Source organism: Labrus bergylta, chromosome 12 (assembly GCF_963930695.1).
Source record: "Labrus bergylta chromosome 12, fLabBer1.1, whole genome shotgun sequence".
In the NCBI taxonomy this organism is placed as follows: Eukaryota; Metazoa; Chordata; class Actinopteri; order Labriformes; family Labridae; genus Labrus; species Labrus bergylta.
This window is the reverse complement of record NC_089206.1, coordinates 19384083-19406775: the sequence shown is the minus strand read 5'-3', so window position 1 is coordinate 19406775 and position 22693 is coordinate 19384083. Positions and strand designations below refer to the sequence as shown.

Below are 22693 nucleotides of genomic sequence, written 5' to 3'. Positions count from 1 at the left end.
GAACTCTACACAGCCCTGCTTGTCAGAAGGTCAATGAAGATGCATGGTGTGGTAGTATGGCTATGGAGGCTGTAGGTACACAGAACGTGAGGACCAGGGCCCAGAGATTATTATATTTGGCAAAGAATATGTGATTTCAATATTTCATTATATATATATTTTTAATTTTGATGCAACATCACATAAAAGAAAACTTTTGGAAATAAGACGAACAGCAAGAATTTGTATGTCTGTAATCCAAACTCCACAGGCCTTCTCTTCCTTCCCTTTGCTAGAATTAGATTGAGAAACAAAATCATTTATATGAGAGTCGGGGGAGAGAGGATAAACTGGTGGATTATCTTTGGAAGGAGAAAAATAAGCTCATTAAGGTGAGCGGTATCTCACAGAAATGTTTCTCACACAGGACATAAAGTCGGGGAGAGGCCAGAATGTGGGCACATGACTGTTTAGGTCAAGCCACGGCACATCTGTTTATGATTCCATCTATGCTTTCAAATATGCAAAACCTGCTTTTTGTACCTGCTTCTGTTCTTCACCTAGGCTGTCCCACATGGAAGCCACGATTTTGGACACATCCCCAAAGGTGGCGTTGGGGTTTTGGCCCTTGATGGCTGCCTGGGTGTCTCTGAAAAAGAGGGCGTAGGCTGACACAGGTTTCTGTGGCTCATTAGGGTCCTTCTTCTTCTTCTTCTTTTGAGGTTTGGGTTTGGGCTTCATCATCTCTGCTGCGGCACGCTTATCACTGCTTATCTGGAAGACAAAAATGGAGAGAAAAAGACACATTGCTGGTAAATAAATCAGATAATATAAATAGCTTGAGGAGTCTTTCAGTATGCACAGTATTTACAAGCACAATGCACTCACTGGGTAAGATATATTTTGCAAAGGTTAAATGTATTAAAAAAATACCTCAAAAATAACAACTATATACTTGAGAACAATGATTAAAGGCTGGACAGAGGCTGAAAACAGAAGACTTCTGTGAAGGGCAGCAGCGGGTTGTTCTGAGCAGAAAAAACTGATCAATTTACGACATGGGTGAATGAAGACTAACAGGATGTCAATGAGACAGGTTAGCCTCTGGGGTGTTGGATGGAGGGAGGGGATGTAAGGTTAGGGCTGCGTAAAATTAAGAGGGGGGGGCGGGCGGGCGGTCCTATAAGCTAATTAAATTATCATTAGTTGCATATTCATATGCTTTTCCTACTCTGTCTGTTAAATCACTAGATTTATGGACGTTTTCTGCATCTCTTTCCATCTTCACTCTGTCATGTATTGCAAATAATTTAATTCCCATACCTTAAAAAAATCTATATTTTCCATAACATGTACTCAACTGGTCTCTCAACAGTAACATACTGCAATCTCAGTGAATTTTCAGGAGGCAAAAAAAAAAAACGCTCAAAATTGTGTGATGTACTCGATGCAATACACATGAATACATTTCCATATTCCGTACAGTACTTTGACAGGGAGTCAAATCCAGGTCACCTGATCCTGGTTGTGATTCTATATGGAAATTGCCTTCTTTGCTGAGGAGAGAACACATCAAGCACGGGAGGAAGAGGGAGAGAAAGGGAGTGGGGAGAGAGAGAAGGAGAGCGAGGACGATAAGGAAAAAAAAGAGAGAAGAGGTGCAGCCGAGGAAAGAAGAAGTGACAGCTTGATGTTGCCATTAGTATTGGTGGAAAATCTGTGATTTCTTGGTTGCTATAAAGACATGAAAAGCAACCTGATTTCCAAGCAAATAATAAAAGATATAATGACATACTGAATATATAATGACATAAATTGGTACTATGTGCAATGTTTTTTTATGTGCACTTTTTGCGGTTGAGAGGTTTTGTTAGGTGCTTTGAGTGAAGTCAGTTGAACTATTCTTTTATTTTTTTGGCAAAGAGAGCCCATCTTCAACGCAGCTTCCTATTTCATCAGGTTGCATTTAAGACATTTTAAAACAGCTTTGAATGCTTACTTTCATGATCCACTGATCCTCGGTTTCAGAGTTAAAACTCAGCAGGAGGGGAGAACAAACCATGAAAAAGATTTGTCCCTGCGCGGGTATCAAACAGCAACTTGAGGACATTTTAAGACGTTCAAATCCATCTAATGCATACTTATCATGGGATTAAGCAACAGCCATGTTTCCCCCTTTAACCATCAAATGGAAAACAAGAAATGACTGCCTTTGAAAACTGCATTGTTTCAGAAAAGCATTCGCAGCCCACTGTATTCCACACAGCATGAAATTAACTAATCAAAATTCAAGGTCCAGGAGCACATTTGGCAGCTGAAGAAAAACTTCAAAATGGCTTTTGTGGTGCGTAAATGAATGGATGTTCTCATTCAGGCTGATGTGAAAGTATTGCTTGTCTATTTCACAGCTTACAGGTAATATTCATTTTTGCGTGTGTGTGAGTGCACCTCGTTTCATTAAAAAATAATCATCCCTCACTTTTAGGCAATGAGGCAGAAGACAGGCATTTGAAACGACATCTGTTCCACCCGAGCCTTTGAAGTGAAAATAGAATAAACTGAAGGTAGAGCTAATGGAATGGGAAAATACAAAAAAAAAAAGAAAAGAAAAGGCTAAATAATCTCAGACAAAATGTACATGTATTCTTACAGCCGGAGGAGTGGTCACATTGTTATAATAAAAAAAAATTGACTTCAATATTGTTAGTAAACAGTACTACAAGAAATATCCACCCTAAGATTTAGAGATGTTAGTTAATGAATCAGTCTGTGACTTAACCTATCTTATCAACATGATCTACTGTCAGTGTGTTTCCTACAGTTCCCAGAATACCTTAAGAAAAAAAGAGAGATAATAGCAAATTAGCTGCAAAAGGCCAGCCAAAAATCACCACGCAATTGTATCATAAGTTGATTACATATTTTAAAAAGTTAAACTTAATTTTTAATATAATATATAGCTTAGGATGCATAGTGGTAAGTGGCCTCACAGCGAGAAGGTTCCTGGTTTTGGATGCCCTACAGATAGGACCTTTCTGTGTGGAGTTTGCATGTTCTCCCTGTGCATGCATGGGTTTCCTTCAAGTACTCAGGCTTTCACCCACGGACCATATACATGCGCATTACGTTGAATGGTCACTCTAAAATGCTGGTAGGTGAGAATGTGAGTGTGACTGGTTGTTTGTCTCTACATGTCAGCCCTGTGATTGATTGGCTTCCAGTCAGGGTGTACCCCACCTCTCGTCCAATGATAGCTGTCAACGGCTCCAGCCCCTCTGTGACCCCATGTGGGACGAGCGAATAGATAATGGCTGTATGAATATTAAACTTGGGTTAGAAATATAGATCAATCTTCCTTTTGGCTAGAGCTGGCAACAAAAATAACAAACAAGTTGAAAAAAATTCTAACATTCAGAATTCGAAAATTAGCATTGAGAAATGTAATGATTGTAACATTTGTCACACTTAGAATGTCTCTTCAATAAAAATAAAATGTAGGGAGGAATTTGGTATGCATTGCTCTGTGAATTATAAAGGAATAAAGTTCATACCAGATATCTGATATTGACTAATATAGTTGAGCACTTCAGTAAATTGTGCAAATATTGGACCATTAATCACTTTTGTTTCTTCCCATTTTCCCAGCATCAGAAGCAAATTCATGAGGCTATAGTGGATAAACAATATCCACTATGCATCCACAACACAATACCAAGCTTATTTCCTATGCTTTTATCATTCAGGTGCAGAGAAAAGTAATGATTGTGACAGCTGTTGTTGCCAGTATAGATAAATAGAGCGTCAAATCCCTTATTCATAACGCAACATCTTGTGGCTGCATTGCATTCTGGTCTATTTTCTGATACTGTCAGCAGAAAGATTCATATCTGGTCCTCTTGTACCATGTGTGACTGTTGATGTTCACTGGTGAGTGTGTAAAGTGGCCCTTTAATTCTGATCTACAGACACTGGATCCCTCACCATTCATTGTTAAGACAGTTTGACATTTATCTCCTATAAATGATTTTGTGAAGGGACTTGTTGTCATTCTGTATACATTTGGCAAAATATCCATGAAAATACACTTAAACATTCTAAACAAGGTAATAGTAAACAATTTGATGCTACTATAAATGTCTCGGCTCCATATTTCTGCTAAGTCTAGAATTACCAATAAACCTCACTATAGAAGAAGTTTTTCCTGGTGAAGACAAAACTCTTAAAAAACTAATGCAAACTTTTAACTCATAATACTGAGGACAGAGTAAGGGAAACAGTGTGTGTTCACAACAGTCACAAACAGTAAAAAAACAAAAAAAAAAACACTGCTCATCTGCAGCGTGCAAGAAAAACCAGAGACACGTTTGGGGATAAATTTGTCTAATCCTTATCTGACTCACAAGAACAGGATGGAGAAAAAGATTCTTGTGCAAAAAGTGATGCATTGTAACTTGAAGTAATTTTGTCCGTTAAAAGCCCATTTATAGGCAATGTATGCTATACTAGCATTGATAAATGCCTTTATTTTATTACCTCAATCAAATGTATTTAATCATAAAATAAGCAGCTTTACAAAAGCTGCAAATTGATAAATTTTTTTACAAAGAAGTCAAGATTAAACACTCTGGATTTAAAGGCCACAAGTTATAACATATAATTTTGTGATCAGATTTTATTTAATATTGTTAATGTCCTTGAAGAGGTCTCACGTAGCCAATTTATGGAGCATTGATGTAAGAAAAAGGCCAAAAACAGCTCATGACCATATGTTCTGTATAAATATATTTTGTCCACAGCTTTCTAGTTTACTTATAATTGGGTGAACTCTAGTGTCACACCATCAGCGTTTCTGTTGTCTAAAAAGAATGGAGAGGGAGAAAGATAGAGAGACGATGGGGTTCTAGTTCGAGGAGAGATAGATTACTGTAAGGAGGGAGTAGCTGTAATTCTGAATGGCCAGCGCTGCGCTGGCAAGAGAAGATTAGCATTGACAACCTGATAACTGCGTCACCATCAAAACAACTGAGAGAGAGAGAGAGAGAGAGAGAGAGAAAGAGTAAGAGAGTGTGTAGATGAATAGAGAGCAGATGAAAGGCGGCGGGGAGGTGGAGTGATATAAAGAAAGGGTTGATAAGAAAAGGATGAGCGAATACCCTGAGACTGTCAGAGGTTAAGAGACATGGAAATTAGACAATAAAACCAGGTGATAATACAGGAGAATATAAAAGTGTTTGTCCAATCGAAGGCACCTGAATGTATACACCATCACCATCATCGTCATCACCATCACTAAGCTGCAGAGTGAAGAATGCTGCATGGTGTATCGATTTCAAAAGGCCATACAAACAAACAGGAACTACTGTTGTAGTTGATGCCCTGACATGCTCTTCTTTACAGTGAGGCTCATTACACCAAAGCCTGATGCTGATACTGAGCACAGCACTCAATCACATGTGCATGCAGCCACTGCAGAAGTGTATTACATGTCCATGGATTTCAAACTAAACAACTGTAAAAAGGGAAATACTGAATACGCAACTTAGAATTTCAGTGTCTTATTTGTACATGCTAGAAATGTGCAAGGAAATGTCTGAATGTGAACTGGTCTGAAGAACAGAGACGAGGGCAGAAGACAATGTTGCAGAAGAGGTTGCTGGTTAGCTCATGGTCTCATTAGCTCATTTCACACACTGCACAGTATTGTATTTTTTTGTGTATTTTTACAATGTTTTAATTACAAGGACCAACAAGTTAACACAATACACAACAAACAATAATTTATGTTAGGATCATTTTTTGAAAACTCATTTGTTTTGATTGTATGCAGGATAAACGTTATTCACAATAAGGTGCGTAGCTGACCTGATTGTTTGTCAGCTTTATGTCAACAGGCTTAAAACCTGCCTCAGCTCAAGCTCCTCTTAGTCTGTCATTAGGTTGACACAAAAGGTTTAAACAGCATTTCCAGCATGGCGATAGCCATCTATGCTTCCAAAGCCCCCTACTGTAACACATGGCTCACGTTACTCATGCTTCGTCCATTAATATTTACAGTCTTTGATTTTAATTAATATTGACCCATTACAATCCAGTCCAGAGATCTTTCTGATACCTATCATATCAGTCATTTCTGTCCGTTATTCAGCAATAATTTCCAGAGTTATTTTTTTTTACATTAGACACCATTAAGGATCAATCAACAAGTAGCCTATGCTTATTCACGATTCCTGAGAGAAAAAATCCTCCTAGGAATTCAGTTAGGTGCGCTTTAGTGCCCACCAAAGGTCTCTGAGTTCAACTGCACTGTCATGAAACACATTGCTGTCACAGACAATGTGCATGTATGGACAAGCGGAGGGGAGACACTGACAAAGTACAGAAATATTACAGGATTTTGAGCAATTATGACTCTGCTAGCATAAAGCTCAATATAGAGACAATGTTTTGTGTAAGATGGATTTACTTAGTTATTTGTGTGCAAGCCCGACACATAACTTGGGTAAAATGACTTTTTGCACCACGTAAAGACAACAATGACAGTGATTCAAGATCATAAAAACTACGATGATATATAATCTGGAGATAACAGTTAATGGTAAGTAAATACCTGCGAACACTTTCTTGTACAAGTCAGTCATGTTTAAAAATATGTTTAGATGTTTAAATAGATTAGAAAGGATCCATGGCTTAAAGTGAAGACACTGACTATTTAAAAAATGAAATACGTAAAAGCTGTATATGGAGTATAACATAGAGTGGAATAGATCTCTTCACAGTACAAGCACACTCCTCTCCACAACAGCATAGTGTAGAGCAGCTCAGCTTTGTGCAGCTGTTACACACTCTAAGCCTTTGTGGATATATAAATAGATAAATGGCCATGCTTAGAGGAGCAGCAGTGAGAATAATGTAATTTCAAGATGCCGTATATAATTTTTACGAGGCTTTAACTAAGCAATTTTCTAACACACCAACAGCTGTAACTCACAGCATGAAGGAAAAAAGAGGTTGTGTGTAGTGCGAAAAATGAATTAATATCACAGCGTGCCATGTCGTATCATGAGTGGCTACAAAGTCAGCTGGTTTAAAAAAAGAAAAAGTGTGTTTGTCAATAGAATAATCCACCCAGTTATCTGCTGTTTGGAAGTGGCAGGCACTAAAGAAGCGGCATCCCGAGCTCCTGCAGCAAAACATGTCCGATGTGTCCTTGAGCAAGACACTTAAACCCAAACTGCTCCCGCTGCTTCGTCATGCATGTGTATGGCTGGGATTGGCTACTTCCGGTGGTCACTATACATAGAAACCTCTGCCATCAGTGTGTGAATGGGAAGACGCGGTGTGAAAGTAGTCAGAAGACTAGAAAAGCGCTATACATGCGCAAGTCCATTTACCATTTACCAAAGAAGTGTATGATAAATAATGAATATTTTAGCATGTTTTTTCAGAACAAATTTTTTTAAAATAATGATCAGACGATTTCAAAGCCAGAAGAAGGTTGAATGTTAGGGTTTATAGAGAGTAAGCCAGTACTTGTAAAGTATGCTTAATAATGGTCGGGCATCATGTGGACTTACATTTTGGTTTGTATTACATGCATTAAGATATTGGTTTCACCTTGCATTTCAAAGTACCCCTTAGTGTAATTCTGTCAAGATTGTGGCCTTAAAAAAGTTGGCAGACAGGCTGCAAATTAAACAAAGCTGTTTGAAATCTTACAAACTGTACCGACTGTAAACTAAAGCTTAGGGATGCCAAAAAGCAAGATGCTTGTACAAATAGTTTATTTCTTACATCCTGTTTAAATATCAAATAGTGTTTGATATTGAAGCTACAAGGTGATTTAAATTCTACAAATGTATTATTATTTTTTGTTTAAGTAATCCTCTCTTATAGTTCAACATGAAGTCACATGTCACATCTTAAAATATATACAGTGCCCTCGTCATATGGAAGCTATAATGGCTCCCTTTCAGACTGGCCATCTGTAAGCAATGAGCAGTGCTGCATGTGAAAGCGGCTGCACAGATCTCTGAGTAGAAGCAGGCATGTGTCCATAGAGCAGCACTCATCAAAAAAAATAAAAAATACAGCCTGGCCCAAACAATATTCAACCGGAAGTGCAGAATCATGGTCAGGATATTTGAGACATGAGACATAGTTCTGGTACCGTGCCATAACAAATAAATATGGTCTTTATGTTGTGGGGTATTTCGTTAGTGTTTCAAACATGCAGACTTGCACTACTAAGCAGGCAATGTGGATCAACCAATTTTTCCTGTGCAGATATTTTTTTTTCAGCCTCGAAGCCCAGAGTCGTGTCTGAACTTAGCTGCATGATTTATCTGACTGTGGAAGATGACTGACAGCTCTCAGCAGCTCCTCCCTGTGAGCTTTGCCTTACAGCGCCGGACCTACTTAATCAGTCTAAATTGCAAAGTCGAGGCCCTTATATTCGATAATGTGGTGAAAACAGAGGCAAGTGAGAGCTAATTAGATTAACGGTAGTTTAACGAGCTGTTGGAGGGGCCCCCGTAGATTGGATTTTAATAAATAGTGGCAAAAGCATCTGCTATGCACTTCCTGGCTCTGCTGGCATCCTAATTGGCCCCAGTGGGTTTCTGTAGCTCAGCACTACACCGCAATTTAAGAGGAGGGTAAAAAGGCAAAATGCTTATCTTCAGAGCAGGTACATCTGGGGGAAAGAAATGAAACATAGTCCTAATAATTGAACAGCTTCACAGGCAAGACTTTATCAAGATTAATACAACACAAGTACAATCTCTATGACTTTTATCACCACAGAACATCCACACAATGTCGACAAAGCAGGTAGAGAGAATAAAACCACATTTGGATAAATTCATCCTCTTCTATTGTTTGTTTTTAAGATGAAATTTCCCATGATGAAATCTTTGTAGAGGCACCAGCATGAACAGGAAAAAAACAATTAATCAAACATGAATGAGCGACTAGAGCAGGGTTATTTCCATAGCAACTGCCAGAGGGGACAACTTGAACCCTTTAATGTGAGCTGGTGATGTCTCTTTGTAAACATCTGCACAGCAGGGGGAGAAAGCCAATGAGAGAGCCTGGCAACAGAGGCATCACAGGGCAGCAACCTCTTGGTATCAATCGAAGTTACCATTATCTACTGCTGAAAGGACCTAAAAGTGCTCTGAAAAATTTAATTTGGAAGCGTTTGAAGTTTATAAGCATCTTTGTAGTAGTGCCTGTAAGTGTCCAGAGACATTGAGGTATTTACAGTGAAGCTTGTGGCTGAAAACAGAATGCAAATGATGGAAGAGTTAGCTCACATCAACACTAAACGCATTTCTTGCTGCTGGTCATACCTCTTATATCAGGCAACAAATGTCATCATAATCTCCTAAACTCATCCCTTACGCAACCTGCAAGCAGTCCACTCATACACCAAGGGCACAAACAGCTTTATCAAGGGTGGCCATAAAGGCACAGGACTAACTACAAGGTCTGATCGACTCTCTCTGTAACCTGAATTTGTAAAAAGTGTAACTCCTCAAATTTAAGACAACATTTGTTTTAGTTTAAAAAAGGAAAGCATGAGCTGAGAAGTAAAATGGGGTCATGTGCACCAAAAAAAGCTAAAAAAGTAACCTGATTGCAGTCTAAAAATGACCAGAACTGCATAAGTATACATTAGGAGAACAGTAATTCAGCTGACCACAATGATGTCTGCACGTAAAAAGGAGCAAGAAGCCTGTAGTTCTCTGCAGTCCATGCTCAAGTCAGCAATCCCTCAGACTAATCTTCCGGCAGCACGCAGTAAAGAGCAAACATCCCAAAAAATAAACTAAAACAATATTGTTAACTGTCTTTAAGGGCTACAGTAATGATGTGAATTATCACGCTTGCTTGGTGCAGAAACAGCTCAGCAGTGACTGTGCGGTACATGAAGCCTGGCAGCTCCACTCCTGGCAGGGAGCAGGTATCTGTAACCTCTCCTACAAACACTCTCGTCCCAAACATCAGTGGTTCCTTGGGCGAGAGTAATGGCTTCTTTGCACTGGGCTGCGCCATGCTATTGTAGAATCACAGAGCGGTTAATTGAAACAAATGACTCTAATAATGGGACATTATCCCCACAGGCTGGCTTTGTGGTGGGCCTAATTAGCGTTGCGGTGGTGGCGAGGAGGACGAGTCACCACACTGATCCCTCAGAGAAAGCAGTCGAGGCCTCTTTTAAAGCGGGCAGTAAGGGATTCCCCTACAACGCAGCATGTTAGAGCCCAGGCTCTCTCACTGGTTATTTAAAATAAATCAGATATAAGGTTTGCTGTCAATACAGGACTTTTTTTTACAAAGATGTTTTGATAGAGATGCTACACAAAAATGCAACACATTTGTTTATTGATGAAATCATGTTTTTTGTGTGCAAATAATCCATTTAGAAGTTGTTTTATAAAATGTTTTAGTATAGTGACAAGTTATGCATCTGTTTTTCACTTTGTCCTTCTCTTACATTTCATCACGTTCTCCTCAGGAGCATCAATGGCCTGTAACTAATGTGACAACCTGGGATATTGTTTTCCAGATGTATTTTGATCACCACTAAAAGCTGTTTTTGCTTTTCCCTAATTGTTTAGCCTTGTACATGATGATCCCAGGAAGTCAGCTGTAATGCAATGTTCAAATCTGTGTGACCAAGTTCTTTTAAATATTCATTAGTTGTAACAGTCGCCTAAGGTTATTTGAATTAGCTCCATGAATATTCATGAAATGCAATGAATGAGCATTTGTTTTTAATGCTCAATCTGTTAATATTCTTCATTATTTCACCGTGAATCCAGCACAAAACAAAGCTCTACTTTTCAAAAGCACAGTTGTCTTTGGAAGCCTATTTGTTTCAGTTAAAATGAAGCGGGAGCGCCCCACCAATTATCTTGCTGTCATTTCTCTTGACAACTACAAGACACATTGTTCACCCCTGTGGTGGAGAGTAACACTGAAGGGCATCAGTCTTTTTGTGGAATGAAAGCAACCTCAGAAAACATTTCTTCTGTTACAAACAGTGATTTATCTGGGAACGTCACTGAGATGTCATATCTATCCCCGTGAAAAGCAGCAGAGCAAGCAGGTCATATGAGATATGTCTCAAACCAACTTGGAAAAAAAGGATTGGTTTTTCAAATTTAAAAAAACACAAGTTATCCAGCTGCTCTGAGCTAGTGAAGACAAGTCAAACGGTAAATTTCCGTTATAACTTTTTAAAAGATACAGTAGTTTATTTTAAGCTATTTTATTTTATAAAATAAAAGGCATAGGAGGATGGTTTCAGTCCAAAACAAGTGATCTTGAGGTGTCACACATACCTGTTGTGAGCCTGTGCTTACTTATATTGCAATTTCAAAATAACCCTTTTGAATCTTGAGAAATATACTTTTCGTAGATATATTTCACACACAGATGTGTGTAATATGTTAAGTCAAGCTCCCACATCCTCATAGCAATCAGTGAGTATGGCAAAGACCGATCCTCAAACAAAGGGAAAAACATAAACGCAGTAAACACACTTAGACTACTGCAATGCACCATAGCTGAACATGCTACACCATAACTCCCACAAACTCAACAAAGTCAAACACAAAAAGGTTATTTGACAGCTTTTACAGACTTCACGCACCTTTTCAAAAACATAAATCCAACCGCACATTTTTAATAAAATTCAAAAAAAGTCCCATGACTTATCTGAACGCGTGACATAAAATTGTAAAGCTGACAGCTGCTTTTTTGGCAGTAGGGGCATTCCCTCAACATCCTCATTACATTGGTAATGAGATAGGGACTAGTGCTCTGTTTCAATATTTAAATGTGCCGGTGTCCCTACAGGCTCCGTGCTGGGCACGTTCAGCAAACTCCTCCAGACCTCTCATTACCGTCTGCTGGGGAGTATCCTCCCTCTTTTATATTTTTTTCAAAAGGCTAGATTCTCCCCTCGCTGTGTCTCTGCCAGACCCCAGCGATCAGGGGGCTTGTCGAACAAGAGACCCTTGGGTGCCACCTTCCTGAGCGGAGGGTTAACAAAATGCTGACAGCTAAGGGTGATCCAGGGTATCTCCCTCAGCAGTGAGCAGTGAGCATTTCATAGTATGCAGTCATCCAAGACTTGGCCCTTTTTGCCTTGATTCAAAGGGACTGTCTGAGTAGGTCAGTATTGTGGGGAAGAGTTAAGAGAATGTAAGACAATTCTGATTGACAGCTTGCTTTTTTGTGACTCGGGCACTGATCCTTTCTGCTTATTGGAGTCCTTGAAAATGATCCAATTTCAAGTTTGACTAATTATTAAAAACTGGCTGTTAAGACTATTAAGAACAACATGCAACTGTTACAGAAAATATCATACAACTAACCAAAGGATTGGAAAAGCCATTGAAAAGGAAAACGTCTGCACATACAATGGTACAGCTCTAAACAGTCAAAGGTCTCCCATCTGCTGCACATCCCTTTGTTTTACCAATTAATAGTTCTGCTTTCGGTAGAGTCATAATTTGATGATAGAGTCTGTCAGGCAGAATACATTTAGACATAAAAAACAAGGCTATAGAGGCAAATGCAGTTATTTAGACAAGAAATCATAAGATTGTTAAAGTCAACTTTAATTACACATAAATAACACACTTTAAAGCTTGCAGGACAAATTGTTGAAAAATGGTAGCCTATTCGTTTTCAGTACGATGATGGCCAATCCACTGCTCGCAACCCTGTAATGATTTAACTGTGTTTGCTGTAGGATCGATGTGAACTGCAAAAGAGAATCCCAAAGCAGGGAGAAGTTTACAGAGCTTTAGCCTTAGGCTAAATGTTGTACAAAAACCAGCAACAACATCCCCTGAGATGAAGCGTATCTCTTGCTCCAGCTGAGCTTGTACTTGTAGGAGGTTTATATGTGTGCTGAAGGATAGCTTTTATTGAAGAGAAGTGTATCCTTAAGGTAACTCTGTTGACTTTTAATTTATTCTGCATCGACGTTGAAAGAAGTCTGTTGAATGATCAGAGATTTGCTTTTTCAGCTATCTCCTCCAATGTTTGTTTGTGAGGCTTTTGTTAATACAACACAACAAAGCTAAGGGCTTGTCCTTTTATTTCAGACCCAGATTATCAAAAAGCCTTATTACGTTCAGCCCTGTTATTCTTTAAGCATTCAGCAAAATTTACTAAATCTTCCTTATTAGAGCTTTATAAGTATGAATTAAGGTTAATTTACTTTGCTGGGGAAACATCAAATGACACACCTCTAATGAACCAAAAATGAAAATACCTTCATTTCCAATTATTTTAAACTATTTCTAAAAATACAGCGCACTATACTATTTGGCAGCCTCAGAAATAAGCTCCTCTTGTCCCAGGAGATAATAAATGAATTGAATCCCCCCCAACCCCACTAGCCCCCACCTTCCTTCTTCCTTATCGGTCATCTATTTTTCCAGAGTAAGCTATTACTTGCTGAGGTTGCTAGGCAACAAGAAATATTAATAGCGGCTATTATTAGCTGGGCCCTGCTAGAGTAGTACTAAAATGTGAAAGTGGGAAACATGAATGTGTTACATAAATCTCTGGACCTTTCACAGTGTGTGCAAGTCTCTGTTTGTGCTGTGATTTATTGCAATGACGGTTCATTTATGAGAAAAGGGGGTGTGAAATAAGAAAATGGAACATTACCCTGAAGGGCTATTTGAGAATAAATAATTGCAAAGGTGAAACAAAAGCTGTTTAAGACTCAGGCACTCCTTCTCTGTTTCCTGTTAAAATGCTGTTCTCTAAAAGGGGCTGCTTTGTTACACAAACATTTGAATGCATTATCACATAAACGTTCTTCTTTATACTAAATCCAGGCACTCAGAAGCACAGTTTGAATGTTGTCATCTACTCAAATCAAAAAATTCCAATGATTTTATAGGATTTGCAAAATCAAAAAAAAAAAAAATGTTCCTGTTAACACTAACAGCATCTTTCTCCTGCACTGAGACTATTCAGCACACTAGCCCATGAATTCTGACCTAATCCTGCAGACTGGCTTTAATGAAGGCCTTAGCTACCACCCACAGAAAAAAATGGAGCCTGCAACTTATGCAGTTTGATTCTGAAAATCACATAAGACCTGATTAACGGAGGATAAATGCCACGGATGCTCACATTAAAGCATAAATATTCACGGTAGAGGGCAGAAAGAAAAAAGAAGTAATATTTATGTCAGATGAAAGTATATAACGTTGAATAATTCAGCACACAGGCCATCTATAATTCAGCTTGTTCGATCCAATGATTAAAGCATTCGAATGTGTTCGCCAGCAGTGTTTACATGTTCGGTCTGAAGCATGTTTAACACAAGAAAAAGTCCCTTTACTGGAAGGGGGAGAGGGGGTTCTGAACACCCCTTTGAGCTCACAAGGGATAGTCCCCCCCACCTTGTAAAGATTTTCTTTTAAAACCCCTTCTGTCCATCCTTTCCTGTTCTGCAGATCATAACTAAAGGAATTGTGCAGTGCTGAGTTTCCTGCTCCTTTTTAAATGCACTTTCAGGCAGTGAAACCTTGGTGTTTTTTTTAGCTGAATTGATATTAAAGGAGCTCTGCTGCAAAGGTCTGCGTGTTAAGGAGGAAACAGCTCTCTGTATTTATGAATGTTGCATGTACAGTCTTTGGCCTCAGACTGTCTCAGCTTTCTTGGCCTCTAATTATCACTCTTATAAAAGAGTGCTTTGCTATAATGAGAGAATTATCCGAGACTATTAAGAGTGTCATGGAGAAGAATTTATCATTTTTTCCTTTTTATTGCTGTTTGAAAGAGTTTATAGCTAGACTGGAGCCTCACAAGATCAATATTTTTGGCAACATTCTGAAAGGTTGAACTTTCTGTGACATGAACATGTGATACCTTCAGAGAAAATGTTCTGTGCACTGACCTCCCGCCCTCTGACCACAGAGACTAATAGCGTACCACAGCGCTTGACTCGCATGTTCACAAAGGGCCACAGCTTAAAAAATGGACGGATGAAATAAAGGTGCACTTACCGAGTGCATGGGCCCTGTGAGCAGGTGGGTGTCCTGACCCAGCATGTTGGACATCATGAGGGCAGGCAGCTCAGGGTAGGAGTAGGTGTTTAGCAGGCCATTGTGAGGCAGGGAGTGGAAGGGGTAACCTGACTCATGCTCCATTAGGTGCAGCAGAGAGGGGTCGGCGTGGTTGGGGGGCGTGATGGGGGGGATCTCATAGTCTTCATCTCCTGCTCCTCCGCCGCCACTGTTGCCTCTTCCCTGACTGGAGTAGCTCTAACGGAGACGAAAAGAAAAGAAAAGGATAGAATGTAGTTAATTTTTGGAAGAGGATGAATAAGCAATAACAGCACTCTTTCATTCTTAACCTATTATTTCAATCCATTTTTTGCAAATACAAAACAAAGGACAACACCAAGAAATTTTCACGGACACTTTTATCCGTTTATGTATTGACAATTTGCAGTCAATAAATAGTGATTTGCATACCAAGAAAAGTGGGAGGAACACACAGGGATACTCCACATGCACACAACCCAACAATAAAAAAATCTGTTTCTCTAATAAAGAAAATGAAGTTGCATTTTGAATACTATAGGGGCTTCAAGCCATCCAGACTAGTGTTTGTATTTATAACACATTTAAATATCAAACTAAAGTTCTGTAGCAATACGGGGGAGAAAACAGCCAACAAAGTGAATTTCCAGAGTAATTAAAAAGCTTCACAATTTCCTTTAAATGCGACTGTTGACCTTTTTTCTCTAGATTTGTGTTTGCAGCAGAGTCTGAGGCGCAGCTAGATTCAGGCTGTTTCGCTGAAATTTGAAAATAATTAAAAATGCAAATTGTTGGGCTTACAAAAGTGTAAAAGAACACAGCAAATTAGTTAGACAACAACAGCTGCTAGTACAGTCATTTGCCTCTGAAATGTTGACAGCTTTAAAGCAACAAACTGTCAGCCTGCATGCTTTTAAATACACTTAATCAAATTCATTATGTGGAAAAACACCATTGATACTCACTTATTGGCTATTTTATAATCATACTTCTATGAGACAATCTGTTTTGTTTTAGAAACAGAAAATTAATTGAGTAAACAAGCTCACATCCCTCATAATCAAATGTATCCAGCATGTCCAAAGCAGGTAAAAGAGCAGAGATTTTATGGCACTAATAAGGTGATACATGAATAGAGACTGTGCTTGTCTCTTTCCAGGCCTTGACATAATATTGCACAGAGAAATATGGTTTTCTGCTCTCAAAGAGCATACTGAGGGTATTCACAAGGGAATGAAAAGCAATTTTGTCAGAGGCAATCTGATGCCAACTCCCCTTTATAATGACTGAAGAAAATTAATCATCACAAATAATATTCCAGTGTCAGCCATTCAAGAGCTTTTTAATAGAATTTTTATTATTCATGTCTCGTGGTACACATCAACTAGTCCCGTTCTGCAACATTTCAGAAATCAATTCAATATCATCTTGGTGTATGCTGTCATCTCGCCTGTCAGAGCAGCAATTCATCTTGCAAACAAATACTTTTAGCAAACAAATGGCAAGAAACATCAAGGAGCAGCTACAATGTCCTCACTAGCAAGAACTGGAGCTTGAAGATAGAATAAAGGTCTCATAATGTGTGCTATCATTAGGAAGAAAGTAATAATAATAATACATATAAATTTGAACATGTTTACCATCTTGCTGTGGTGTGCTATTTTGCTTCCTTGCACAGAGCTTGTTCAGTTATATTATCACTGACAACTCCTTTTCCCAAGATATAGGTTTCTTACATGTCAGTTCAATGATTAATTTGTCAATAGACAGAAAAGGGATCAGTAATAATTATCATAATTTGCTGTTAAAAAGCAAAAAATCAACAAATTTACTTGATTTTATTTGATATTCAACTGGAAAATCTATGATGTTGACCAATAATTATAAAAAGAGCAAATTATCTGACATAGAAAAGAAGCATTAGCTGAAGCTAATGATATAATATAAAAAATAATTAATTGTGATATATATGTATACAAATAATAGAAAATGTGGAGTTAACAATTGCCTTTTAAAAACCCACATTACCTGCCTCTGCCAGCAACATGACACAAATAATGTGCAGGTTTGGTTGCTTAGTTAATTGGAAAATATTTGGTTACAGTTAGAAAAAAACTGTGTTGTAATTCACTATTTTTTTTTTCAGGGAAACATAAACATAGGTTTACTTTTAGCACTCAAACAACTGATTTATGAAGAGAAGCACACAGACAAGGTTTTCCTTTGCAGAACTTTGTACACACTCTTTGAAATTAACTTAATAATTGGAAAAAAAAATGCTCTTTGGTTTAATGAAACACAGCAGCAGGCTGTCCAATGCAGCAGGCTGTCCCCATCAACAATTTTGAGGAACCATATGTTCACTGCTGCATGCTCATGGATATGTTCATGTAGGGGTACCGCATAGGTACCAAGTGTCACAAGCCCAAACAGGGACTCTTGCCAGGAAACTCCACAGTGTGGTAAAATCCTTCTTATCTCTGAAAAGAGAGAATGATGCTTGTCTGGCAAGAATGAGTAATTAAACACATTGTTTTATGAAACAAAAAATGCAAGTGCTGTCAGATCCTAAATCTTTACCAAGTCTTCCACTGCTTTAGTGATTCTTATTTATCTTTACAGCTTTCTATGATGCCCTTGGAGTTAAGGCACGGGACAAGGCCATCACACGTTAAATATTTTCAACGATAAATAATTCATATATACTGTCTTTCAGGACATGGGGGGAGTGGATAAAAGAGAACGGGGTCCGACAGACATGCCAAATGTTGATTCAGCCTCCTAACCTTCACCTTTCAGAGGTGATTTTTAAGCAAATCTGTTTTTATGGACAAGGATTTTACTCTGGCTCTTTGAAAAATCTACACATCAATTCATTCTATATGTTCTTTTTTGTAACTTAATAACAATGTATCAAGCTTCTTTTGTAAACAAGCTGATCTTCAACATCAAACCCCATCTTTTCTATAACTTAGTTTAGATGTTCCATATTGCTTAAAGGATAATTGGTTCTTTGAAAAACTAAAACAGGGAGATGATTCACCCCATGGGGACAGTGTTGAGTTTTTATTTATTTATAGATCCTGGCTGACAACATGTGAAGACTTCTGATTTTCTTAAATCACGTTAACAACAACATGCATTCTTGATTTTAACAAGAATCTCAGGGTCTCTTTTGCTTTGAATGAAGAACAAAATTACTTCAATTGACTTTTGAATAAATAACTCACCAAAGTGTTCCAAGCTGAATAAAACAAATTACATTTCGTTTAACTTCAATTATCCCAAACCGCACCATCAGATAGTTTTTCTTAATTTAAAGGTATAACTTGTACTGTAAGTAAGTAGCATGTATCTGTCTTTTAAAAAGTTAACATGATGACTATTCACTACGAAATTCATGTCTACAGTTAAAAGAGAAATCTTTCTGCACAATGAAGCCTTTCTATAAGGTTCATAATAAAGTCTGCATCACAGAATTTGACCCTACATTGTAATATCAACAATACACTCTCCTCTGCACTAATGTAATCTGCTATTCAGCCTCAGAACTTTCTTTTTAACACTTACTACATGGCGTTTGAATTACGATTGTACTTGGACCTGGTGTTATGGTGCCAGGAATAAGGTCCTGCAGGAGAAATCAGCATGATTAATATCATTATCACATACTTTTTTATTTAGTTGGCATGTTACTTTACTTTAATTATGTTGGTGGTTCATGCTCATTTAAAATGCTTATTTTTATTTATCAGTCTTGCAAACTGCATCTGCAGCTTTAATAGTCCCAGCATGAGCAACAGCCTCTTACAGTAACTAGGCCATCATCTTATTGAATCATATTTGTGTAAATAGTTTTTTCTGCCACAGTCATTGTTAATTGTATTATTTTGTGTTTCATAATGCTGTAACAATGAATTCATTTGGATTGATTCATTAAAGCATACAGTAATTAAGCATTGCAGTTTCTTTTCATATACATATTGAATTATTCAATGTGACTCTGTTGTTGTATTAAGAAGCCTGAAAAATGAGCATGGAGTCTGGGCTGCCCATAAAAATCAAATGCCCAGCCAGTTACTTTCTTCTGGTGCCAGGCATACTCTACTTATGGAAATCAACCTAAAGCTGTTTCCTTAAATCATTTTGCTTGTCTTTTACTATTTCTAATCTGTCCAGTTTGACACATGCCGATTTATTCAGCTTGACGAACAACATCAGCTTTAAAAATCATGCTCTTGCTGACCCCTTGTGTTTTAACTGTTGACCTCAATGTAGTGATGTAGAAGAGTGGATTTCTGCCTGTGTTGGTATAAAGCAATATTACTGTTGGACAAGGTTACAAGAGGAACAGAACACACACCACACCAAAGGCTCAACCAGAGTTGCAACAGAGTTAAAAGTTTCTGTTTCAAGTTTTCACAAGTAATTAATTTATCTTAGTGGAAACAAATGTATCAGCTGAGCTAAAAGCTTTCTTGACACAAATGGTTGGGAAAATGAGATGAAGACTTGGTGAAGTCGTTTTTTGGCCTCAGCGTTTAAAGGAAGACAGCTCATCTAGGAACAATGATATGTTAGTCGGTGAATGCACAGTGTGGCACAGTACAGCATAGAGAAAGTCATATATATAGTCTATTGGAGGTCAAATGATTAAAAAACAAGATTTGACTGACTTAGATGGTTATTATAGGGCAGCAGTAGCTCAGTGTATAGGGACTTGGTTGGGAACCGGAGGGTCGCTAGTTCAAGTCCCGGTGCGGACCAAATATTGAAGTTGGTCTGGTAGCTGGAGAGGTGCCAGATCCCCTCCTGAGCACTACTGAGGTGCCCTTGAGCAAGGCACCAAACCCCCTCCCCACCATCAGCTCAGGAGCGCCCGCTGTGGGCAGCTCCGTCACTCTGACATCTCTCCACTAGTGCATGTCCATAGCATCCTGTTTGTGCATGTGTGTATAATTCAGCCTATTGTGTGTGTTGCATGACTTAGAGAGTGTAAAAACAGAAATTTCCCCTTGCAGGGATCAATAAAGTAAATCTTATAGCAACAATCTCAAAGATTTTCCGGTCCGCAAGAAAATGTACAAGGTTTTAAATCGTAAAAAACCTCATATGCGTCATAAATCCATATAACTTTGAATGAGTATACAATGTCCTATGGAAAGTCATTCAGCCATATGCTACTTTGTGAAAAATATGACAGAGCATCATGGTTTTAGAGACAAACAACAGCTGGCAGTGCATACATAAAGGTCTTCATGTCCACTCTGTGTTTTCAAGATAGACAGATGGCAACAGTAAATCTTTAAAACATTCATTTCTAAATTCACCTTCAAGGAACAACCTTGAGGAGCAAAGAAAGGGTCAAGAAATCATCATCAGCAGCAGGTGTTGAACGTTTCTGAGGAGTGCAGCACATTGAACATTATGGCCTCAACCTACATAGTCCACAAATGCTATCTGACCTGACTTTGAAACAACTAGGACTGCCATTTGGGTGATGTTTCAAGAGAAGCATAAGGCTGCTACAATAGGAAGAGAATGAAATAGCAACCCAACCGGCTGACTGGGAGTGAGACTGAACTGGTATAAGTGAAGTGTGCAAGGAGGGGTTGGAGGGGGAGGGGAGGGGTCACCATGACAAATAGAAACTCAGGGTCATTCGTACCATGCTTCACAAAAGGTGGGCTATGTTATGTTTTCAACCAATGGCAAGGAAGAGAGCAAACCTCTTCCCTGCTCCCCCATGCACTGGTAATTCTCTCAAATGTCACATCAGAATGGATCTCATTTAGGCGGGTAAAAAGGACCTGCCTCTCCTTTGCAGATGAAGGTGGACCTGTGCTGGATTGGGGATGAACTCTTAAAAAAAAGATGCAAAGGGAGAATTCTGAAAAGGTGTGAAAAAAGGGCCACGTGCAGCATATTTGTGTCAGTTCAATTTGAGAATAAATATCACAGTTATAGATCAAAGATGAAGGGTGAAAAATATGTCTGATCTTTGTACCGGAACAGAGAAATAGACATTCTTTAATGTTTGGACTGGAGGCTGTGTTTTTTTTTTTTTGTTTCTTTTTTTAACAAGTGGACCAACACTGTTGTCTCAGCCACATTTCCTATTCTTATTCATTAGAGAGAATTGAAAAAATAAATAAAATATGTTGTCTCGTAGTCACTCATCCCCCCCTGGGGAACATGGAAGCCCCAGTAATCACATATGGCACAATAGCTCACCCATAATCCCCTTTATTTTTATTTTCATGATGTCACTCTTTAAGCCCCTTGCTTTATGAGTCGCAAACGGAGTGGAGAGGGGAGGAGAGGAGGTGCACAGAGAGGAGAGGAAAAAGCAAGGGAGGGGTGAAAACAAATGATGTGAATCCCTCATTGTTCTTTCTCTATGCCCTCATTCCAGTCAGGGTAATAAGAGAACATTGTGATTTACTGTCAGTGAAGCGCAAGAGTGCATCAGAGAGAATCCACTGCGGCAGGGGCCATTAAAATAGATTTAACTTCCCACAGTATTAGGCCAGATGTCTACACTTCTATTATATTTCAATCAGCCATGACCTTGGTCTCCATATGATGAGAAAGATCACTGTGAGAGAGGGAACGAGAGAGTGAAAATACATGTGGAAAACCAATAGAAATATCAAACTACTTAGTCCCACTAAATCCCTCTGCTCCATCCCTTGTGCAGCGGGCAGAGAGAGAAAGAGAGGGAGAGGCCAGGACCGAAATAGAACCAAGGTTTCAAGTTCTCTTAAAAGAGTGTATGAATCATTGAGTGCACTTTCACTGCTGATAAGTTGAATTTTTTTCATGGGGTGGGTTTGGTGTTGCCTCTTTTTGTAAGCATTTGGGGGGAGGACTGAGGGAGTGTGCTGAAAAGAGTGGGACTGTGTTGTTTTGATGTTCTTAAAAGCTTCCAATATAAAGAAAACCCCAAGAAAAGATGAAAGATTCATTTTTCATTTTAATATTTTTCTGAATATTGACTTCTCACATCACAATGGATTTCTGTCTTCGACACTCAATAAGACCTCCTATTCACAATATTATCATAATATAATAATCTTTTTAAAATCAAAATCTCTTTGGCACAGAAACAATTTCCATCCATGCATCCCTTTCAGCTGCATGAAAGCAGATCAGGGGTCAAAGCTTGCTCTCTTTCAGAGGCTGATGGTAATTGGACTTATTGGTTGACAGGGCCTGACCTACATAAAGAACTCACGATCCCTGGTTACAACTGTAACTAACATTCCCATCGAGCACGGGCGTGGATGTTGTGCTGATGTTTCTCTTATGGTCCTCCAGCATTGTTTTCAGGTATTGACGTCCCGGCTGGTTTAGAGCTGAAAACTGTTTTCAGTTTGAATTTTATGCTTCGAATATTGTCTACTCTCTTGAAATTTAAATACGCACTGTACCATATGTATCTCTACTTTACTTGCACAACCTTGCCAACGGCTTGGTAAGGCCTCAAAGAGGGAGTGAGAAGTGTGTTGGCGTTACCTAGACCCTCAATTTTCATGTTTCATCCTTTGTCTCCAATGTCCCCCTAACTTTTTTCTTGCAGCGGAAACAATGCAAGGATGGAGAGAGAGAAGTAGAAAGAGAAACAC

At 38.7% G+C, this 22693-nt stretch overlaps 1 protein-coding gene across 2 annotated transcripts in view; it reads right to left on the bottom strand.

Moving 5' to 3' along the window:
• The window catches only part of LOC109982871 (TOX high mobility group box family member 2), a 73517-nt gene that overhangs the window by 8509 nt on the left and 42315 nt on the right, over positions 1-22693 (bottom strand). For both annotated transcript variants that reach the window (XM_020632310.3, XM_020632309.3), the window contains 2 exons: positions 15027-15284; positions 523-753 (listed from right to left, as the gene is read on the bottom strand). In XM_020632310.3, the coding sequence (XP_020487966.1) occupies positions 523-753; positions 15027-15284 (489 nt within the window). The remainder of the gene's footprint in view (positions 1-522; positions 754-15026; positions 15285-22693) is intronic.